At 40.0% G+C, this 24,510-nt stretch overlaps 1 protein-coding gene across 5 annotated transcripts in view; it reads right to left on the reverse strand.

Moving 5' to 3' along the window:
* Nucleotides 1-24,510, reverse strand: part of COL24A1 (collagen type XXIV alpha 1 chain) — a 234,615-nt gene that overhangs the window by 104,900 nt on the left and 105,205 nt on the right. For all 5 annotated transcript variants that reach the window (XM_065554165.1, XM_065554163.1, XM_065554162.1 and 2 more), the window contains exons 20-23: nt 14,895-14,948; nt 10,142-10,195; nt 8,654-8,698; nt 1,030-1,083 (exon numbers count right to left, since the gene is read on the reverse strand). In XM_065554165.1, coding sequence (XP_065410237.1) covers nt 1,030-1,083; nt 8,654-8,698; nt 10,142-10,195; nt 14,895-14,948 — 207 coding nt within the window. The remainder of the gene's footprint in view (nt 1-1,029; nt 1,084-8,653; nt 8,699-10,141; nt 10,196-14,894; nt 14,949-24,510) is intronic.

Genomic DNA, 24,510 nt, shown 5'->3' on the forward strand with positions numbered 1-24,510 from the left:
AATATTCTTCACTCTCCCAACTGAGGAACCTGCAAGTAAGCAGATTCACTGGCTAGATGTATGTCAACAAGTGGCCTCATCTCAGGTGCCCCCTCATGGCCACAAGGCCACTCTGCAAGGGGTCCCTCACCTCAGTTTTCCTCTTGAGTTCACAGTAAGTTCAATACAAGCATGTCCTCAAGTCCATCACAGTTTATTAACCAAAATACAGTGCAAACATCCCAAATCAAAAGTCACACAACACAGTTCACATCATCCCTGTTCATGTAATCTTTAAAAACTCAGCTCTTTTTTCACCATCCTGGTGTCTTCCACTAGACCCGAACTCTTTATCAGTTGTTCTCTGTCCCACCACCAGGACTGCCACCCGAGCCCTTCCTTCTGGGGCACAATCCCCCTCTTCCCAGTGGTAACTCTCACAGTCTCTCCACTGAAAGTCTCGTCTGGTTCCTCTGGGACCCAGCTCCCCGGTAAGGAGATGCCAGCACCAGCAGGTAAGGCCCTCTGCTGCCCTCTGGATCCAGCTCACCAGCTTAGTAAGTATCTCCCTTTGCTGCTCCTTCCCACTTTCAACCCTCTCCATTCCTGGCTTTCTGGCTTAGGGAAACCTGCCAGCAAACCCCTTGCTACTCTCCTGCTTTCAGCCCTCTCCTAGGAACTACTCTTCCTGACTGAACCAGTGTGCTCTGACCCTCTTAACTCACGCACAGGTCTCTTATGTTTCCCAGATGGTGCCTCGCCCTCTTAATTGGCTCAAACAGGGAGCAGCTGTAGTGGAAGAGGAGAGCTGAGCCCAATTTCCTTTAGTGCGCCAGCAACCCTGTTACAATGTATCTCTCGCGCACACACACACTCTAACCAGGGGTGTTGGAACAATTTTTATAGTGGGGGGTACTATTGATGGAAACCACGTATTTGGTGTTTGTTATTACTAAATACTTCAAGTGAGGGTGTGTGGCAGCACCTCAGTTCCAGCACCACTGACTCTAACTATATTCTATTTTCATATATAAAACCCAGCAGTATTACCTTCAAGCCTTCTGATCCAGGTTCACCGGCATACCCTTTCCGACCTGGCCTTCCCTAAAATAATAAATAAAATTAAAGATTTCAAATATTTGACTTTTACAAAAAATATATCTCTATTTCCTAATTTCCCTATTTATCACAGGGTCTCTCTCAAAAAGCTATTTAATTAAATGTATTAAATGTTTAAATATAATACACTGTCTACTAACTTTATTGTACTGTGCATTTTACAGCCACTTTTCTGAAAATATGCTATTGAATATAAAAGAAAACACAGTACAATCAACAAAACCTGTATCAACTTTTACAACAGCCAATGATTTATTAGAGAACATTCATCAAAACCCAAGGATGTAACATCCACTTCAATTTCAGTTATAAGAGACCACTGAGGTGGCAAAGAACAGAAAGGAGCTAATTCACTGCTGTCATAACACCACTGAAGCAGGGGAAGTAACACTGCCAGAGAATTTAATGACAGGTGTTCCAACTCTCTTTTCTCTATTAGACAGAATCAGCTCAAATTTCTTCTCTCCTTTGCTCAGAAAGAGTATTGTAAATTTCAACTCCTGAGTTGTTTTACCTTTGGTTTGATGATTATGCTTGTTAACAAATCTTGCTGCTATGATAACTACTTAATTGTAGCATATTGTTAGCTGAGGAGAAGTATGGTACCATTAATCAGACTGAGAGACCACAGATGAGGAGGCTTTTAGAAACCTTTTACTGTGACCCCCTCTACCTGCTGCCACTCACACAAAACAAAATGGCACAGAAAGACAAAAAGGAGATTCTTCTTCTGAATTTTCACTTGGCTATTTGTAAAATTTTAATTGTGCCAAGGGCAGTCTTATTTTTATTGTGCCATTTATTTTTTTTTCAAATATGTCTTATTTCCTCCTCAAAATAACTTGCAGCCTAGAAATCTTAGCCCACTACAGTCACATAACAGTAGTGACAAGTTAGTCTCCCTAAGCGATGGCAGTTTTATTTACCACATTTCCATTGAATATCCCCAAGTTTCAATTAAGACTGTTTATCCAAACGTAAAGGTCTTCAGAACAATTGTATTTTAAAAGGACCATCTTGTTTTTTTTAGAAATACACTGTGATACTGCAAAAGTACAGTATAGCACTGCAAGTTATGGACATAACATGGCATATGCTGAGGATTATATCATTATCACACTTGGGACTGCAAAATGCCAAACACAATTACCCATGCCATTTGCAGTTAGCAGCTGCAAGTAAAATACGTTGTGGAGTTCCTTGGTCCACAGTGAAAGCATGGCTCCTGCAAAAGAGTGTATAGCGTGGGTTCTCTGTTGACCAATGTGTGTGTGCAGGAGGTGGATATTGAAATCTCCCTCCTGGCTGTCTCCTTTGAGGTGGCTAGTCTCATGCTGTCCTTGTGCTCAGGGAAGCACAAACACTATAGCTGTGCCCAGTACCTAATGGGTGCAAACTGTGTCTGAGATGCTTGCAATCCAAACACTCGAAACAAATATATACTAGGAGAAATGTGATGCTATACATAATGGACTCCTCTTAAAGGCTGATTGACAATACCTCTGTAGGTGAAAAGCCTTAAAAGGGAAACTACAAGTATTGTACAGATTCTTGAAGTTCTGCTTAGCAGGACTTTTCAGTCTTTTGAGCATAACAGCTGCACCAGACTGAATGATTGTGACTATAGGATCAACAGTCTGCATTGGGACCTTCACTTACAGTTTACTCATCAAAATCAGGGCAAAGTGCAATCAAAGCAATGGGCACTAAGCTACCTCCTTATTTCCCAGAGCAAGGGCACAATCTGGGTCTTGGGTTCTGTTACCTTGATTCTCTGTGACTGTATCTATCCCTCAGTGCCAATGTCTGGGCATGTTCCCTGACTGTCTGAGTATTCTCTGTATGTTTTGAGACTATATATTCTTACTAGGTTCCCATGATACAAACTTTAATCCCATTTTTTTCTGGCAGCCCCAATAACCCTAAAAGCATTCCATTTTGTTACACAAGTTTCAACAAGTCCGGACAGAGATGTGCTTTGGTAATATTCTTTAGTTGTTATAAATGGGTTAAATACAACCTCAGGGTGGCAATGCTGCCAGAGAGGAGGCAGTTACTGAAGTCAACCCATTTGAAACAATTTTTGGCTGGCACCTTCCATGTGCTGAAGCTGGCGTTCCAGTTTCTGATCAGCAGGCACAATGCCATCTTAACATGAGGACACAAGTGCAGGTGCAGAAGAGACCATACGAGAGCATCAAATGAGTTACTTGAGGGCATGATTCCAAGTCAGAAGTATTGAAACTGTATCTCATTCTGACTTTACAAACTCTGGGTTAAGGGCTATGCTGTCACTACTCTGCTCAGCGTTGGTTCAACCTTCCACATTGGGAGTGGAATAGAGAGAGGTATGGTAATAAAGCTTAGGGCTTTGTGAAGAGTATCCCCAGAACTGGAGAAAGCACAGTTTGCAGAAAAGTCACATTTCTATACATGGGTCAATGATGTGAGGGCCATAAGTGATGGGCTTCTACAGGCTACTGCATGCACAGGGGCTGTGAAACTATTCTGTTGGAAACAGACCTTCATTATTTACACTCAGTAGTGCACAATATATAATAGTTTTACTTGGAATTCTCACAAGAAGAATCTAACCTTCTAAAATGTAATGATATATCACTAAATAGTTATCATTTATTTCTATAAAGATTGTGAAGCAGTTCCTGCAACCCTTCTATTGTGCAGCACTTACTCCTTATTCAAGTAAATGGAACTAGTTGTATATGTGTTACTCAACCTAAGTAAGGGTTGCAGAATCTGGCTTTATAGGATTATTGGTGTCATGTGATAAACTAGTTAAGGGGCACTTAAAGTTAGGATTTATATGGCTCAGCTACAGGAGTTATTTTATTGCAAATTTGCCATGCTAGCCAAGAACAATTTACAGTCTATATTCTAACTGCAAAGAATAACCCTGAAATCCACGCCTATTGTTTAGAGTTGCTCAATAAATCTGAATATGTAAAACTGAAATTGGAGGAAAACATACTTTTGAGTGAGTGATTAAATATTTCATTTGCTCTTGGAAACTGCAGTTATTAAATTCTGAGGGTAATAGTCTACCTGATGCTTTACTTTCTGGACTTTGTTGTGCCAACTTGCATTACATTGTCGCCTCTTCATATTAGCAAGCAAGTTTTCATATACTGTATCTCGCCTACAATTTCTTCAGGGGAAGAATGGTTGGAGCTTGCTCTGAATCATCTCTTCGGCTGAATTGGTATTGAAGAATCCACACCACATACACACATTTCACAAAGTAACAGAATTTAGCAGATTCCCGTGTAATTATTCTCCCTCCCTCCCCATATTTCCTTTCCAATCATTGTTAATTGCCAAGATATTTTGGGTGCAGTTCAGATTAAACAGGTAAAACCGTGTGTAAGTCTCTTGGTAAAATTTCCCAAATGATATAAATGGCAGTTTAGGTCACACATCAGATGAAAATTGATCATAAAATGTGTGAAAGTGGATATAAGTGGGAAAGCAATGTAAAACTGAAGACAGATTTGACATTCAATGCATGTGCAAGATGAGTGTAATTTACACATTGAGGGGGAGAGTAACTGACAAGAAAACATAAGATGTAAGATAAAGTAAGGGTAGCCTCTCCTCATCCTACATCATTCTTGGAAAAGACACTTTAATGAAGTAAAAAAAACTTAAGAAAAATGATTTTTGTCTTAATGAATTAATGGAATGTGCCAAGCCCCTCTTCAGGAAAGAGAAATCAAGTGTACCCCTTTTATCCCCAAAATGGCTAGTCGTTTTAATTTCTACATTCTACATGTTGCCCTCCTAACCCTGGCTAATCCTTCACATGACCATACCCCACAGAAGGGCATGCACCACACTTTGGGATATGCAGAATGATTGTAAATGCTCACAGAGCTTTGCTGGGACATTCTACACTTTCCTAGGAGGAACAGATTGACAGGCTAATATATAATTTCACAGATTATTTGTGGCTTTTGCTCTTCATCTGTCCCTCACAATGGCAATCAGGGAATATCCAGCAATATACTGTTCAAGTTCATTCTAATGTTCTGAAGGTTTCAAATCAGTGACTAAATGGCAAGAATAAAGGTACAAAAACCATGACCAGCTGATTGACTGACCTACAGTGACACAGTGATATTAATGTCTGGCTAAATGTTATGACTGTTTGTTAATTGTGATTAAATTGAATATGCAGAGGCATCTCTTGTATGTGGCATCTATTGTATTTTCACAAGCAAAATAAGCTAAAATGAAAATCAGAATATGCTACTCTACATAGAGTATAAGAACACATAAAAGAACAATCCAGGCATGTGTCACTGAGCTAGTATGAGAGGGAAGGTTTTGGTAAGAGGTGAGCCCGGCAGATGGATTTGACTGAGAGTTGGCAGTCCAAAACCTCTCTCTATAATAAGCCAAAGGGAAACACCTGGAGCTTTAGATTTGGATCTGGATGTTGAATCCTGGAGTTCAGGAAGGAGAGATCCTGTGTTTTGGTTCTACCTGTTTAAGATATATGGGAATTCTAATCCAGACCTAAATTTGGGATCTGCAGTCTGGGTTCAGGTTCATCTCATTCATTCAGTAGCTGGTAATGGAATTTGTTTGGGGGCACTTGTCATTGTGAGGATTTGGTCCCAAGTTTATCTTGTAGATGTGTAGAGAAGATCATAGCACGTGCCTAAGACTGGCCATGACACTAACGTCTTTCACCTGTAGATAATAGGGGCATATTAGATAGAAAAATAGATTAGATATTGAAGAAGGGCAGGAAACCTGTTCCACTAAAATCAATGGGCATTTGGCCAATGACATCAATGGGAGGAGGATCATAACTGTAATCCCTTTATTTCATTAGTATGATAAATACTCTAATGACATTAGCTTCCATAATGTGTTTTGAAAACTCTGTTCATGCAAACAGTGTGAAAAGCAAGACATGTAAATAGCTTGTTGATCTGGATCTGAACTAGCATCCAGGCTTGTTCCACTATATTTGGTGTTCATTTGATCGAGGCCCATCCTCACTCCCATGTAACCATCCAATCTCCCCCAACCCATGTTATGAGAAGGGGTGCAGAGGCAAGGTTAGGCAGGAGCGGGAGAAGTGTGGGGAAGGAGAAGGGCTCCAGGGGTAGGAATAGGAAGCAGTAAGCTGGCAAGGGGTCCTGAGACAGCGTCAGGTAGGGGAAACAGAAGTATCCAGGCCACAGTAGCTGGGTCCCTGAAGCAAGGGAAAAAGCTGGCAGTTGAAACACACAGAGAGAATCCTGACCCCCTAACAACTCGAAAATCCCCAATTCTCTTGCTCTTTTGTCTCAGCAAGGAATGTGGGCGAGCAAACTGCTCCAAAATATCTGAGGTTAGCCACGGGGTTGAAATCTCCAGTGTTCATGAAGCATATATTGTCCATGCATTCTTCACTCAAAATTGTTTGTCATCATAGAGAAATTAGTGAATCATTAGTAGGGCTACATGTTTGTCATGGTGAGGAAAATGTCACGAATAATGTGACTTTTCAAATTTGAATGAGGGGACTGGCACGAGCACTCTGGCCTGTTGGCCATACCGGAGTATTGCTGTGACCCCACGTACCAGGTTGAAATGCCTAGAGTGGGAAGCCAGGCCCAGCCCCTCCAGACAGCAGCTGACACTGTGGGTGAGTGTGGGACACACTATCTCCAGCCCTGCCCCCACCCTGCTGGGGCCTCCCCTCTTCACCAGGCTGGGATTAGGGTTGCGGTGCAGTGGTGGAGGATGCTGCTGCAGGTAGTCCGTGCCCTCTCGGTGGCAAGAGGAGGATGACGACTCTGGCCTATGATTTTATAGAGGTATAGTTCAATTTCATTTGTTACGACTTTTTTTTTTAAATAAAAAATCATGGCTCAGTCACTATAAATTTTGTACAAATAATCACTTTTCCCTCTAAACTCATGTCTTTTACTAAATTTACCATGACTGCTCTGTAGTTTCTGATAAAAGCTGTTATGACAAATCTGCAGCTCTAATCATTAGAGATGCTGATATTTTTCAATTTTCCATCAGGAAAATTAAAACAAAATACTTCATTCTGGGTCAGGTTGACCTGAATCAAAAAATTTCAGTTTCTTGAATCAAATCAAAATATTTCCTTTTGGGTCAGTTCGACATTACTCTGTGGCTGACAGAGCTTTAGGGTTGCCAATTTTGGTTGGATGTATTCCTGGAGGTTTCATCATTGTGGAGACTCAAGGTCAATCTTGGAGGGTTGGCAACCCAGCAGAGCCTCTGCAGTGCCTCATACTCCCATGGCTAGAATACATCTGCTATGATGCCTTGCAGTCTCTCCTTTGTCTGAAATGCCACAGTACATCATGGAAGCTGTAGTTAGTTCCCAGAGCTCACCCCATAAGAGAGAATGGGAGTATGAAGAATGCAAACTACAATTCCCATAAAGCACTGCAGCAGATCAGGCAAACACAATTCAATGTCAAACCACCCCTCAACAAAACATGTCAATATTTACTAACCAAAATTTTTCCAGAGATTTTTTTCTATGAAATTTTTTTGAGATTTTGAATTTTCAACCCAATTCAGGATGAAAATAAATGTTGAAATATCAGAATGACCAAGGTTGACTGGCATTCTGTTTTCTGACCAGCTCTAATGAATAGGCAAGAAAGGCAAAGGATGGGAGAAGGGAAGTACTATTATACCCATTTTACAGATAAGGAGCTGAGGCACAGAGAGATTAAGATTACACAGGAAGTCTATGGCAAAACCAGAAAATGAAACCAGATCACTTGAGACTCAGTCCAGTGGCTTAACTACAAGACTATCCTTCCTTTCCACTGACGCCTCTTCTTTGACTTGATTTGTTTAATTTGCTTTTGACAAAGTTCTGCTATGCTCCCCTGCACTCTATTGTAAATTATTATCCAGCACTTACATTTTCAAGTTTAATTATTTCTTGTGTAAATGAGTTTAGAGCCTAATGGATTTTAACAGTTGAAAAATAAATAAATAAATAAGAGAATCAAAGTGTGATGGTAAAACTGGCATTGTGCAGTTCCATTTTTATTGCTGTCAGTGACTCCATATCAAATGTGATTAGTTTATAGTTAAAAGATGATTTCTCTAATAGCCAGCCCTGCAAATGCATCCTGAGATCTGAGAGCTGAGTGGTGTTCTTTCCTTCTCGTGCATCATAGCCAGTAATACAGGTTCTGCAAGCCAAATTAGACCTTCAGATACACCTGTGAAACCCCATAGTCTTCACTAGGGTTGGACAGATGCAAGTGCCTAGAACTTAGTAAACAATTCTGATAATGATGCACATCCTATAAGGGACATAATTCAGTTCTCTTTATCAGCTGTGTTGATTCTGCAGAGCTAATAGGAGTAATAAAACCAATAAAAACTTTTTGACACTAAAGTGAACAGATCTGACTCAGAATACACAGAGGAAGAAGATCCATTTTTACAGTCATTTTTCAGAGCAGACTCATCCTTTAAACAGTTCTTTTTGTTGACTATAGTAATTTGTGTTTGTAGTAATAATGTTACTCATACTTACTCTTGGTCCAACTCCTCCAATAGGTCCAATTGGTCCTTCTTCTCCCTGAAAAAAAAATCAGGACTTGGAATAACTTTTTTGATACTGCATTTAGTTTTAAAACCTGCAAAGGACTATGTTCACTTATATTAAAATCTTAAACTTGCACAGTGAATGGACATAGGTAGAGATCTTTACTGCTAGGATCTAGGTTTGCACTATACAGGAAAGGGTCTAAATCTGACCTCATCTCACCCACTATTTGTCAGAAATCCATGTTTTACAAAATCATCAAACACAATCTGTTTAAGAAAAGCCCACAAACAGAGCTGGTAAAAAATTTTCACCATTTTTGACCAGCTGTACTGAGAAGACAAGGGGCTTTCACAGATGTATCTGAGGGTCTAATTTGGCGTAGATATGCATTTGTCTCTCATGGAATCTAGTACTTTGACAGGACTTTGTCTTGCTCTGCATGGTCGCCACATAGCTATAGTTTGATTCCTAAGCAAGCAGAACAGTTCTGCCAGGATCTCTCTTGCCTCTCAAGCAGATGAGAATGAGTGTGAGGTCAAAAACAGACTGACAACTTCTTTTTTTCATCCCAGCTGCCAGGAGTACAGGAGAAGAAAGAGGAGACATTATAGTGTTACCAAGAGCCTCAAAATAATCACACATGACGATGTATTGTAATGGTAGGCTTTTGAGGCTCCCGCATTACACTATGATGTTAAATCAAGATTCTGTATCATAATGCCAAGTCATGAGGTCATGCTGTGGTTATTTGATGGTTCGGTGACCCCACTTAACATGAAAGTGTTTCTCCAGCTCTTGGAGGCAGAGGTGCTCTACCTGGAGGAGAACACAGCAGTCTGAATGGAGGAAATGTGGTCTGCATTTTACATGGCTTCTGATTAAACTGATAGTTTTTTGTCACCGTTAGTCTTTTATCATTTAAAAGCACTCATGATAACTCATTAAGTCAGCTACATAGAGCTCTACCACCAGACTCATGAACTGATTTAATGCATCTTTTAAAACCTATATTTTCCAGCTATCTCAACAGCACAGAATAGCATATGGAGTTAGATTTAATACATACATATTTTATGCTAATGAATTAAGAATCCTTGATTAATAAATGTATAGGATGCAATCCTGGCCCCACTGATGTCAGTGGGAGTTTTGCCATTGAATTCAATGGGGCTAGGATTTCACCCAATATTCTTATTCAATATTATTATTTTAATAAACCCACCATTGTTTAATTCTGGATTCTACATGCAACATTCTGGGCCCACAGTCCTTAGACACTCCACAGAGCTGCTGAAATAAATCTTATAATGAACACACAATACTGTAAAATAACTAAAAATCTCCCAAAACGGAAACTTGAAATCCCGCCTGGCAACACTGCCCATCCTGAAGCAACGTTTTCTTATAGGAAAAAAATGGAGTCCGATTTCTTAAAAAATGTAACTTGTTGACTGGACTCTGTTTCCATCCTACCTCGATTCCTTTCGGGCCTGGGGCCCCCGGAGGCCCTCGGTCACCTAGAAGTCCCTAAATAACAAGACAACCAAAATGAGATTTTATATCAATCAATAAGCCTATTTGCCTGGTTTCTTTTCTCTTACAATCATTCAGTGAATGAGAGGCTGAAAGCTGAGGAAGGAGACATCATTATCTGCTATTGTCCATTTCCCTTAGAAAGCCAGGAGAAAAGCTGCCCTAATTTTAACATCGGCTGGAATGCTACAGTATCTAACAAAGTTTAGCTATATTGACATTTCTAAGATTCAGACTATTTTCATTTACCCTTTGAAGGAGGAGAAGGATCAAAGTACACCGCAACCTCGATATAACACGACCCGATATAACACGAATTCGGCTATAACGCGGTAACGCAGTGCTCCGGGGGGGCAGGGCTGTGCACTCTGGTGGATCAAAGCAAGTTCAATATAATGCGGTTTCACCTATAACGTGGTAAGATTTTTTGGCTCCCGAGGACAGCGTTATATTGAGGTAGAGGTGTAACTGGTGCTCACAAGAGAACAGTTTATTTTTGTTACATAACATTAGTTTGAACTTGATGGGCTGCTTAAAAAGGAACTGAGAAATCCCCTGTAAATCCAGGGTTTAGGTAATAGTTAGCCTAATATTTGACTTATATTAAAACTATTCTTCTTTCTACCAAACTCCTCATTCTATGCAGTTATTTCCCAAAGTCCAACACAATACCACTTACACTACCAAAGCAGATCAGTAAATCAATCTTTTCTTATTCTTTGGTGGGATTACGATGGCTTTCAGAACACAAGCATTATGGAAATAGCTGTACAAAGTTTAGACTTTAATTTTTTACCCCGCTGCAAGCTACTTCCAAGCATTGACTCTGAAGGCAGTAGGCCATGAATGAATTTATAACAAAATCTTGGTCAGTAGCATAAGACAGAATGAAATAAAGCTAAGCTCTGCTGTGTATGTGAATCAGCACTGCTTTGGCAAGGGTGATATCCTGTCATATCTCTAAACTTTATTTTCAGTGTTGTCCTGACAACTTAATTTTCAGTGTAGAAAATAACTTTGGAGACTGAAGTCCTCTATTTATTCACACAAGAGGTACTCCCTGGTAGTGGCATCACATACACCCTTCCTACACTGCCAAACCTATGTACCCAAATTCTGATCAGTTAGAGAGAGAGTTTACAAAGATTCAACCCTCAGCCAATATGTTGAGAATGCCTACCGAGACGTCAAATGTAATGCTGGCATTTGTTCTGTGGATTGGGAAGTGATTTGAGGGTATCAACTCATTCAGAACTGCTGCCAGATAGCAAAGATATTCAGCCATTACAAACCTTGGCAGGATTATATCCAGTGTCCTAGAAGTGAAGGACATATTCCATTGCCAACCCTGAGTCATCACATCCTCTTACAGCAACATTTATAAAACTCCACTGCTCAGACAGAGGATCTAATCATGTTTCAAAGATCTGGATTATCCAAGTTATAATGGTAGTAACTGGAATAAGCACTCAACCCGGCTTTATGACCAAAAAGATCTATGTAAATATATTATTATTTATGAGGAAAGCCAGGCTTACTTATATCAGATAAAGCAATGAGAACAAAAAAATCATCTCTTATGAAAGAGATCATTAGCCTCTGAAGCAATATTGGATGGAAAAGCTCCAACTCTAACCCTTATTACATTTATGAAATTTAGACTGAAGGGGCACACATTTGTTCAGCAGCTTCCTGCCTGCCTTCTTAGCACGCAAAGCAACACTTCATAGAAAATGTATCGGGCCACCTCAAAATACTGAGTCTTATTAAAGTTCCCATCATTTGATTTTATCTGGAATAAAGTATGATGGAGAGCTACAGCTGGAGAGCATCTCACTGGCAAAAGCAACAGCAAGACACTTAGTCACACTCCATAAATAATACTGATCTTTAGTTGGTGAAAAAAAGTATTTCCTTAGCAAACAGAACTGTTATTTTACTATGCAATAGCAATACGTTAACAAATGCTAAGCTTTTCAGTATCATTTAAACTCATGCAATAGTGCAAATATTAGCAAATTTCTTAGCTACTATGTGTGTTCCTAGACAGCACTTACTCAAATTTATAAAGAACATCCCAGACTTTAAAACTGAAAATTAACTGCAGTTTCCATACCCTCACTCTGAGGTTTCAGGCAATGAACAGAAAATGAAGGTAGCCTTTAGAGATGTGCCAAAATGTCTGGAAAGAATTTGGGGAGTCAGCAAATGGGGGTACCATGTATTTTCCATGTGTTCAGAACTTTCCCTTTGAGCCTCCCTTACAGGATTAATAGAACTCTTAATAGCCATTTATATGAGGTATGCTACCCAAACAAAACATCAGTGAGCAGAGGAAGGAAGCTCGCAGCTATTTCCAGGGCACAACATGTATTGCTAGAGAAACCATTATGATATTTATATAGTAAGCATGTCTGCCTTACTTTTTACTCTGGCTCTTGTAACATGCAGCCAAAAGTATTTGCAAGAGTAACACAACAAACAAACAGAAAGATATTTCAGAACTTCCCAAACTAAAACACTCCTCTTTTTTATTAGTTATTATGCAAGTGCCTCATTTTTATGAGCATTGGATCAAGATCAAACACCTTCTAAGATATTGCTTCCAAGATGAATAATGTGCTATGGACCAAACTATGTAATGTATCTTTTGTGCATTATTCTAGGAGTTCATATTTGTTAATTACTGTAGTAATTTGGATAAAATGGCCATTCCCAAAGTTCTACTGGTCTTCAGAGACAGGTATATCATGCTTGCATATCTTACACTCTATCATGATGGTTGGTTTCTCTCATGCTAAAATATAAAGACTAGACCACCTTCCTGGCACTTAGTGCAGATTTTGTCTCTGAAGAAGCATAGAACAGAAGAATGAGGAAAAGAGCAGCTTGGTGAAAACGGTGTTCCAAAAATAAAGACTGAAGGAAACTCTTCAAAACTGCAGTGAACCCAAGACCACTGGGAATCCTAAAGGCAAACATTTCCAGTTTCATGTAGCCCTGCTCTCTCGGTATTAGGAGCTGTGCAAAAGCTATTCCAGTTTAGTAACACTGCATCTCCAATGTAAGTCACCAATTCTCTTTGATTAGACCTGGCTGTCCAAGCTTTTGGTCCTGGGGGGGGTGGGGAATAGCTCAGTGGTTTGAGCATTGGCCTGCTAAACCCAGGGTTGTGAGTTCAATCCTTGAGGAGGCCACTTAGGGATCTGGGGCAAAATCAGTACTTGGTCCTGCTAGTGAAGGCAGGGGACTGGACTCGATGACCTTTCAAGGTCCCTTCCAGTTCTATGAGATACGTATATCTTCTTGAGAGCCAATGTGCTGGAGAGACCACAATGTCTTGTATAGTTATGGAATTCTTGCTGTATTAAATGAACTCTGGAATCTTAAATACTGTGGGCTATCCCTTAGCATTTCTGCTGGGATTTGAATAAATGGAGATAGACTAGTATAGTATCTCTGAAACATAAGTCCACTACTAATAGAGCAAATTAACATTAGCTTTGAATTGCATATCCAGGGGAATAATATACATCACATCACTAAGAAGGACTTTTGAGCTCATTTACACTATTAATGCATTAGTGTGGCTATTTAAACTGAATCTGTATTTCTAGTTCTAATTTAATCCCACTTCTCTCATGTCCACTAATGCATAGGCCGGACAACTCCTGGAAAGGTCTTAGGTGCCCTGTCAATTCATTAATCTTACAAAAACATAATAATGACCACTCAACAGTATTCATATTAAACAAGCATAAATGGTAACAAATTAACTCAGCCAGCCAACAAATCAGAGCAAAAGAAAAGCTCCTCTCTAGTCACCTTTGCTTCTGGAAACACGTCAACCTTTCTCCCAAACCATGTAAAATGGCCTTTGCAGCATGCCTAGAAAGTTGTTATGTTTGGGCTGTTTGGATCAAGGCTATTTACACATTTGACAGATGTGGGAGGCAAGTGAGAGTCTGAGGTTGACCAGGTTTCCAGCAGTTGGAGTGACTATTAGATCTGAATGAGGGACTAAAAGAAGATGGCGTTTGGCTTTGTATAATTCTTACTGTTTATTAGGATATCAGCATTTAAAGGATATTATGGCCAACCCTGGCACAGATGAGACTCAAGCATACAAAACGTAAGCAAAGGGCTGAAGCAATGAAGGGTACTAGAGATTTAGGTAGCATTTGCATAGAAACTATACACAAGCTCATATGTTTAAAAGTGGATGGCTAAAGGGTTAGAAAAATACTAGTGTAACTCCGCTGTCTAAAACAGAGTTAAGCTTTGTCTACGTAGGAAAGTTGAACAAGTATAACCTAATGAGTGAATTTAAACACGTACAGTCAAACTAGTACAAACCCGTGTGGGCACTCTTATTTTGGTTTAAGAATGGCTTGTTTCAGTTTAGCAAAAAGTCAAAATAAGAGTGTCCATACAGAGGCTGCACCAGCTTAACTACACTGGAATAAAAACAAATTTAAGTTACACCGGTGCAAATTTCCTATGTAGACAAGGCCTGTCTCCTGACTATGAAAGGCAAGTCATGCACAGTTCACAGTTCTTTGCTAATTTCCTAGGGTGCAGTGTGACACCTATCCCCAGTCCCTGTTTTTTCCCCAAGAACCTTCTCTTCTCTTCGTATTTTCTCACTCTCAGTGCATTAATGACATTGCAATAAGGCTCTGTAAGTTCTTACCTTTGGACCTTCAGGGCCATTTAGTCCAGGTACACCAATATCTCCTGGAAAACCCTAAGGAGGAGAAGAGAGGCAAGCTGTTCATAGCATAGGAATGTTTCCATTGTACGAAGTACAAAAATGTACTTGTTATTTTGAATCTGTTTATTCATTTTAGAAATGTAACAAACCTGAATTGCCGAAAACAAGACATGGATTTGTTTTACAATATCCAAAAGACTTTGAAGTCCAATAAGCTCTCTTGAAAGGACTTGGCTGAGTGACAGACTTTAAACAGCCTTCATTAAACTCAATTTGACAGATGTCAGTATAGCTTTTATTTGTCTTTAACCCTTTTGTCCATTTATTATTAAATAGACCCAGTCTTGATCCCACTGAAATCCACAACGGAACCTTGCTCCATCAGTTATGAATGTAAACAAATTGCTTGAACCCCAGCACCTAATTGCTTGAGCCCCAGCACCTCTTTCATTACAAATTAAGCACTGGGCACCACTACACAGCAGCTGTCCAGCAGCTGTTGGGAAATGAGGTTGTGGTGTCTAATGCCAGCCCTGCTTGACAGACCCCCTGAAACCTGATTGCGGGCCCTCAGGGGGCCCCGGACCCCTGGTTGAAAACCATTGGTTGAGAACCACTGATTTAGACAATGAATTCATAGTTGTACAACAAAAAACTGGTTTATACTATTTTACAAGAGGTCTTTATACAGAGATGTTTTTTGACATTTTATATGAAAGTCACACAAGGGACAGGAAAGTCCGATATAAATTTCCCACAGCCACCTTAACTCTGCTCCATTTTACAAAGGAAATGAACAACAGGTCTTTGAAACAAAACTTGCGAGCTCTTTACTGCTTTAAAGTAGAACTGCAGGAACATGTTCCTCAGGAGATTAAAAACTGGCTGCAATCTGATAAATACAAATGTTGTCCATGGACTCTTTTGCCATTTACAAGTCCTGACTGATAAGATATAAAGGTGATGGGGGGGGGTGTGATACAGAAATCTAGATGAGCAGACAGAGTTTAATTTATGAAATCTGATGAGATTGTAGTCCACACCCGTGTGGCTGCAGGACAACAATGTTAATGGTATTCATTGAATTCTCAGGTGATCATTCCATTTAAGAACAAACTAGGCCCAAGCCAACTTAACTTTTTAAAATTGAGCAAGATCAGACTTTTTCACACTGGTATTGCCATCTGTTCTCAAGCTAGCAACTGCTGCTAGCACTGTGACACTGATATTTTATTCAGCACAGGATGCACTTATTCATCTGTCAAAATATTATTTGATTTTGTTGTTCCATTACTTTTCAAATTTTACCAAACTTGGCTCAGCTGAAAAGTAAGTATGATTAATGTTGTAGGAAATGGGTGGCATTGATCAGCCCCTACCCTGAATAAAATATCTATTATTTGATCTATAAACTTGATATGCCTGACTCTCACAAAGGTCTCCTTAACCCTTACCACAGGTCATTTGGTTCTAAAGACAAATAGGATAATTTGTGAGTAGGAAAATCAAATATCTACAAATGAAAACTAAGAGTATCTTGTAGGCATCTTTCTGACATTAATGAACGAACTACACATGTACACAACATCTTTTAAAAATATCCACAGCTTTATTTGCAATACCAAATTCTTTCAGAGATGGAGACAGCACTGCTCCCCGTTATTATTTATGTCTAAATGCATGTCAACATTGAAGTTTTGAACATTTTTTAGTTTCCCCAAGTACAAAAGAAACCTATGAAAAAAGGTTGAAAAATGTTCCCATCACCTACTGTTCCCCCAAATCAAGTAACTCAAAATACACCAGTGGTTTTTATGAATCTTTCTGAAAATTATTCAGTATTAGCTGAGACTAAGCTATTAAATTTCAACCCCAAAGGTAAATTACCAAATTCATTCTAAAGCCCTTGCTTTAGAATGAAAGTACCATCTCATCCTTAACCACATTACTGCTACTGTAATATTATAAACAAAAGAGAATGAAATACATAGTACTGCTAGTCTTAGATGTTGGGGTTTTCGTGTGTTTACTTTTCATAAACTGCTTTAAATGAACTCAATCTGTGGTGTTCAGAAGTAACAAACCAGAAGTAAATGAGTAAAATAAATCAGAAATCTAAAACATATGTTTGAGAATTATTGATGTAACCTGTTTGTGACCCAGTTGGTTCTATGACCTTTAAAGAAACCTCTAAACTTTTAGTACTTGGATGCCGAGGGGCACGAGAACAAGCCCATTAGACAGATATCAGAGGGGTAGCCGTGTTAGTCTGAATCTGTAAAAAGCAACAGAGGGTCCTGTGGCACCTTTGAGACTAACAGAAGTATTGGGAGCATAAGCTTTCGTGGGTAAGAACCTCACTTCTTCAGATGCATCTGAAGAAGTGAGGTTCTTACCCACGAAAGCTTATGCTCCCAATACTTCTGTTAGTCTCAAAGGTGCCACAGGACCCTCTGTTCCCATTAGACAGAGTGACTGCCCGATTTACAATGAACTTTCAAAACAGACCTTTTTGTACCAATCCTAACTCTGTACACTCTAATCTATACTAAAACATCAAAATTAATGTTCCCCTTCAAAATGGAGAAATGTTTACTAGTATAGTTGTGCAACAAAACTGACATGCCTCAGACGGCACATAATATTTTATACATATGTGATAAATGCATTCTAATTGCATATTTAAAATATATCATTTATATCACTCCAGATTTTTAAATGGTTCAGGTTAGAATCTAAAAAGCACATGATTACTCACCAAATTAAACTAACTAGGTCAATGCAACAATAGTTGCTATTTCACCTTTTCATACCTCTAGAAGTTGCTGAATCTAGAGGCATTCGAGAATTTAAAATGTAGTTCTTTATATCTCTCTAACTATATTGGGGTGTGTGTCAAAGGCATGAATGGATGGTAACTGCTGACATGAATACAATTTCCTTTAGGTGATAAGCAGCCCAGAAAATGCTGTGTTAACAAGGAACTGGAAGAACCATATTCCTTTTAGAAGCATTCTTACTTTTTTTGTGGAGAAATCCTTCACATTTATTTATTTACTTGGGTGTATACAAATGCTTCTAAGAGAAATTCTAAAAGCTCTATGATTAAGCTGTAAGTGTAGACAAGAGCAAACTGAAGTCAGTATCGGTTCAGCTAAACCAACCCTTGAAACTGTGCTATTTCCAAATGTCAACAAGGTGTGTGACGTGCCCAGGCACTAGGGTAATGGGCACACTAGGAATACATATACTAACAATAATGGTACATCCAAATATTCACATATCTTCATTTTTATTTAAAAAAAATTCTTCTGTACCACAAAGTCTGCTTTTTAATCTTCTTCTGCTGAACACAATCTATAAGGAAAACACAGATACTATGACAGTCCTGGAAGACTGTTTTAAAGGAGTTTTCAAATTAATGACATGGTATACTAATGTAGCAGTAGGAAAGTGGTTAAATAATATTTATGATCAGTTTATCAGTAAGAACCTAAATGCCTAATCTACAGAAGTGTTGAGAAAACCTAACCCCACAAAAATCTACAATGAATCTTAGAGCTGCATCTTGAAGCCCTTAGTAAATCTTCGCATTTTCAACAATGGGAGTTTTGCTGAGTAAAGACTTATTATTAGAGTATTAGACCCTATGGACTGGTGCTGGGGAAACTATTTGAAGAAACAGATGAAATTCAGTGAGATTCCTGACTTAGAACTGTAAGAAATTATAATTATCACATAAAGGGATGCACAGATTGGCTCATCAAGCTATAGAGACTTATCTACCTTTGTTATGCTAAATAGGTACCTTGGTATCGGTTTTCAAATTCAAATTACAGTGGATCCAGTACTGTAATATCATAGGAATCTAGAATCTGTAAAATGTCCTCATTTCATTACATAAAATGGAAATTGGTCCTTTAATTTCTAATTTGGTTTACTGTTTTGATGGAGAGGAACAGCATTGCTATTCATCAACACCAAACAGGACCAAGTTGAAGCAAAAGAAAAGAACAAGGCTGGAACTCTTAAATTGTCTTGACAATACTGTTTTCCTTCCAAATTCTGAGCAATGTAACTGCGCTCAGTATACTCCTACCTTCAGAATTTCTGTTTGCCAAGAGTTATTCAGGAGTCCACACCCCCACGTCCACCTCCAGAATAAAAAAAATCTTTTTTTAAAAACACAACTGATAATCTAGGAGGCTTATATGTAATTTCCAGATGAAATTCTTGAGTGCAAAACATTAGCAGATATTTTGACACTTCCTAGGGAAATGTAAAAAGTAGAATATCTAGACTCTGCCAATAGCCAGAAGCCAAACAGCTGGTAGGTTACAGAGTACTTCTGAAATTCTGTAACAGCCAAAGAGTGTTGGACCCCTCCCATCTTAGACACGAGGCCTGGGAAAGAATACAATTAGGTGGATTACTGATTTAGACGGAATTCCATGAGCACCGTAAGTAAAATTTTTGGATAAAGTCCTGAGAGTCATTTTATCGGGGAAGAAGACTGTAGTGGGGATTCTGCCATTAGGGCCTGGATTTCTCCTACTCACCTTGTAGAGGTAATGACCACTGAGAAGGAAGCTTTCACAGAGAGATGTAGAAGGGAGCATGATGGCTTAGGTTTAAATGGAAGCCCCGTAAGTACAGGAAGTACTAGGTTAAGGTCCCAAGAAGAAATGGGACCTTAATGGGTGTCTTCTCAACCCCTTTATGAATCTCAGAACCGTCTGATGAGAGAAGACAGATTGGCCACTGACAGGTAGATGATGCTGAAACTCCCACCAGATGAATTCTCCCCGAGCTCAGAGAAACATTAAATCATTTCACTTTTAGCAGGTGTCCCAGAATCATAGGAATGACCTCGACTTCTGCCCCAGAAAGAGGTCATTCCTACTCCACAAAGTAAGTATGTCTGGTGGAGTCTTCTCTGCTGTTGACCAAAATAACCCTGAATGGAGAAGAGCAGGAACATGGGAGGCTAGACTTCCATCCAGGAGCCAGACCTTGAAATGGGGAGACATGAGCCCCTTCAAATCGAAGATACTAATCTGTGTACTGGACTTCAGTTTGGGGAAGCCAAATCCCTGTAACCATGATGACCTGCATACAACCATGGCTGTTGCCATTGTGTGAGAAATGATGTTAACCACATCAAGGGCTGCCTGGAGAGTCGTTTTTGCTATAAGCTGTCCCTCTGTGATTAAGGTCACAAATTCTTCTCAGGAATCAGCCAGAATTTTGCTGGTGAATGCAGCAATTTTCTCACAGAGACTAAAATGGTATCTTGACAGTAGGGCTTGATAATTCAAAAGAGAGAATTGTGAGCTGGCTGAGGAGTAGTATTTCCTGTCAAATAAATCTAACTTTTCTGGCCATTTCTCCTTTGGTGTTTTGTTTTGTCTAGCTTTCTTAATAGCTGCCAAAACTGCTGGAGATGATAGGACTAGGTGGGTATAAAATACTCAGAACCCTTGGGTGGAACCTGATATTTTCTATCCACCTTGCAAGAGGTGGGGGACACCATTGCTGGGGTCTGCCATACCACTTGGGCAAGGTCCATTATGGCCTCCTTATGGGTAAGGCTATTTTTCCAGAGGAGGTAGGTGGCAGGATGTCAACCAATTTGTGTGTGGACTCCTGGGCCTTTTCCATGGATATGTGCAATGCCTCCATTATTGTCTTTAAAAAGTCTTGGAACCCTTTGAAATCATCGCGTGAGGGACCCACTGCCAGGACAACTGCCTCATCTGGTGAGGAATATGATAAAGTTCCCACTAGAGATGGCTCAAGCTGTGGAGGAGCCTCTTCTTCTGGTTCCTCCACTGGAAGCAGGGAGGGCTGTGGTGGTGTCATGGCCATAGTGGCTGTGGATGCTGTGAGTACATAAAGTCTATTCACATAGTTACAAGCTCCACAAGATAACCAAGGGCTCCAGTATGGCCATATGTGGGTGGGATATGGTCCTGATGGCCATGGTTGTGGAAACCAGAGGATTTGAGAGTGGTGAGAGTCCCAGGACCCACCTCTGGCGTGGTTCCTGGTGCTCCTGCAAGAGATCAAGGACTGTGGCAGAGAGGCCAGAGCAGAGAAGGTGAATTGCTAATCCATCTCTTCTGACCTTAATGAAGAATCAGAGGAGAAGAAATATACTGGATCCACAGGCAGGGTCAAGGGTCTTGGTGTCATTTAAGGCAATGGCAATGGAGACTGTGCTATTGCCTGTGGGTCCAATGCCATTAGGGAAATGAATATCCTGGCTCATGAACAACTGTTAAGTCCCTAAATGCTGTGAATCCCATTGTGCCATTGTGGGGAACTCAAACCACCTGGTGCTGGGAACTCTGCTGGTGTTGATGTTGGTGCAGAGCATTGTGATGCTAAACTCTGTGACACAGGTAAGACTGTAGACTCCATCGGTTATATTGTCAGTGCTGAGTCCCTCGCAAGGACCGGTCTCTGAGATGGTGCTGTGAACCTCAAGCAGCCTAGTTGGGGACCTGCCCATAGAAGTTCCTGCACTCTGGGATTTATCTGAGTGCTTCTTCTCTCCCGTAGAATGCTTAAGTGGATGAGGAAAGGGAGCTGGCACTCATGCTCTCCGGAACCAGGTCTCACACAGGGCAGTGTGGATGGCCAGGGTCCAAGGCAGATTCCATAGATTTATTCAGCAGAAATACCTTAAGTCTCGTCTCTCTCTGTGTGTGTTCTGGAAGTAAAAGACTTACAAATGGCGCCCTTCCCAGGAATGTGGGACTCTCCAAGAGAGTAGAGGCATTTCAGGTATCCATCACTGGCATAGCACCTTTGCACAAAGGGATGTTCTTAAAGCCCAGTGACCTCATTGAAGCCATCATAGAAAAAATAAAGTTCTTTTTGTATTTTTTTTACACCAATGGGCAAAAAAAAAAAAATCAACTACATTAACAAACAAACTGTCCTAACTGGCTGGCTAAGTACACAACTATGACTGGGTTGTACAGGGTGGTCATCTGTGGAGCAGATCTCTGATGTGCTGTCTTGATAGCAGGAGGTGGCTGAGAGGAACTAATGGTAGTAGGCACACACCACTCTTATGTATGATGAGAAACATCAGGATGCAGGCACACTGCACATATACTGATGGCCAAAAAGTCTCAGGTCTTGAGCACATGGGGTGCATGCACGCCAATAGTGGAATGTGCATATGGACAATCACTCGAAGGAGACTATGCATTTGTCCAGAGTAGTTGCATTGAAGCCAACACACTTACTTTGGATTTATGCTGGAGTAACTGAGAGCAGAATCATGTCCAATATATAAATATTATAATATGAATGTATTAAGGTACTTATAGTAACACTAACTTGCATGCATTGTACATACTGTATTTATGACTCAGGTATATATTTAAGAACATAAGAACAGCCATAATGGGTCAGACCAAAGGTCCATCTAGCCCAGCATCCTGTCCTCCGACAGTGGCCAATGCCAGGTGCCCCAGAGGGAATGAACGAACAGGTAATCATCAAGTGATCCATGCCGTCACCCATTCCCAGCCAAGAGCCAAATAACTAGAAGTATTGTGTGTGCAAAATATATATGATTTAATATTACTATGAGAACATTTACTTTTGCATTATCAGATTTTGTCTTTCATCATGTAGCCTTAATTTTATCAGAACAGTTTTTTTTCATTTAAATTACCTTTAAAAAGCAAAAACCTAAAGAAATTGATGACTGTTGTCATTTCTGTGGGCCCATCTAAGGGTCTGACTACACTTCCAGCTCTGGGAGCCATTTCTACCCAGAACAGTCATACCTGTGCTAGCTTTGCTCGAGTGTAACTGCGGTACCACAAGTGGCTGGAAGGACTAGCCGCCCCGAGTACATCCCCATCCTTGATGTACATCCCCATCCTTGATGTACTCAGCGTGGCTACCCCCTCTTGCCACCATGGCTCTGTTTTTAGCACACTAGCTCAGGTACGTCTGCTTGATCTGGGAATTACATCCCCAGCTTGATGTGTTGACACCCTAAACTTTGAACTTGACACCTCATTGAGATGGAAGGGGTTTGTGAGGACTGCTGCTGATTAGCTCAGTTCATTTTTCTGCAAGGCTGGTTAATATGGAAGCAGCATATCTGAAAAAAATTGAAATTCAGGCCCCAGTCCTGCAATGAGTTCCACACGGGCAGAACCCTGCACCAGCAGAAAGCCGATGGAGCTCCAGGCCCAATTGGAGCTCATTGTGGGGCCAAAGCCTTGGGCACTACAGTCCTCACAATTTCCTACCAGCAGTCCGTAGTCCCATTAGACCTGCCTGGGTCCTGGTGCAATGCAAGACAACAAAGGGAGCAAATCTTGATGAGACTGCTGAAATTTTTGCAAATGCCAAATGAGCATCCTCAAAAATGATTTTTTTCAGTTGGATACAATGCTTTGATTTAGGTGAACATTTAGGGTGAGATGTGCTAAAAGTATCCAGTGTTGGCGCAACTCAGCTCCTAAATGGAAGCATTTAGGCCAATGACGAGTATTTTTGAAAATCCCACCTGTAACATCTTCTCAGTCAGCAAGTTACCTCAACTAAATGTAATCACATATTTACAGGTACATTTGAATGAAGCAACAAGTTAGTGATTTATGGAAAATATCTTTGAAAGCACTTGAAATTGATTTGCCAAGCTAATCTCAAATTTCTTATGGTATTCAAATCATATTTGCCAAAAAGGATATCTGTTTACAATTATGGCCACTCTAATTGTGGAAATCAGAGTTATGATTTTGCATCCTCAGATAATAATGGCAGAGTTTATTTGTTGTTTATAATTATGTCTGTAGAGGGAAGATTTAATTTGAAATTTATTTTTTCTCTAAATGATTTTAGAAATGTCAGTATTTCCACAGTCACAAGCTTTCTTCTCTGCCATTTGTAAAATGTGTGCCCTATCAGTAATGTGCTGAGTAGGAAAGTAATATATATATATTTTTTAAAATGGCCTCCTCTGTGCAGGAAAAATGCACTCGAGGTTCAGTGACATTTTTTTTTGAAGGCAGCAGCAATACATTAATTTTTCCTATAAAAAATCCCGACTTTGGAAGAGGTGGGAGAAGAATTCTTAATACAGTACAAATCACAAGACATAAGATAATTGCAACTTGCCAGGAACAAACAAAAAGGTAGGGGAAATAGCAAGTAAGACAATAGAGTCTGCTGCAGGCACTTTGATTAACTGCCAGCTGAAAAGAAGCTGAGCATGATTTGTCCTCGTCTACACTTGCAACTAAGCCATGTTCAGTGTCAGTTCAGCTCTACACATCAATGGTTCTATTTTGTGGTGTAGGAAGGTCATTGTCTGTTTCAAGTGATATGCGACTTGCTTAGAAACCACTTGGAGCACTTGTGTGTGGATGCAAGGCAAGTTGCAATCATTCCACTGGAAACCAATAGTACTTAGCATAGGAAATTTCTCAGTCTAAACAAGGCCTTAGCCCAAAGGGCTCAACTAGGATTTCTGAAATGGAGCCGAACACAGTTTGGTCATGTATATGTGTGCAGTTAAACCATTTTCATAACTGATTCAACTGCATCTATTGTCATCAAC

The sequence above is a fragment of the Chrysemys picta genome, chromosome 8 (assembly GCF_011386835.1).
Source record: "Chrysemys picta bellii isolate R12L10 chromosome 8, ASM1138683v2, whole genome shotgun sequence".
Lineage (NCBI taxonomy): Eukaryota > Metazoa > Chordata > Testudines > Emydidae > Chrysemys > Chrysemys picta.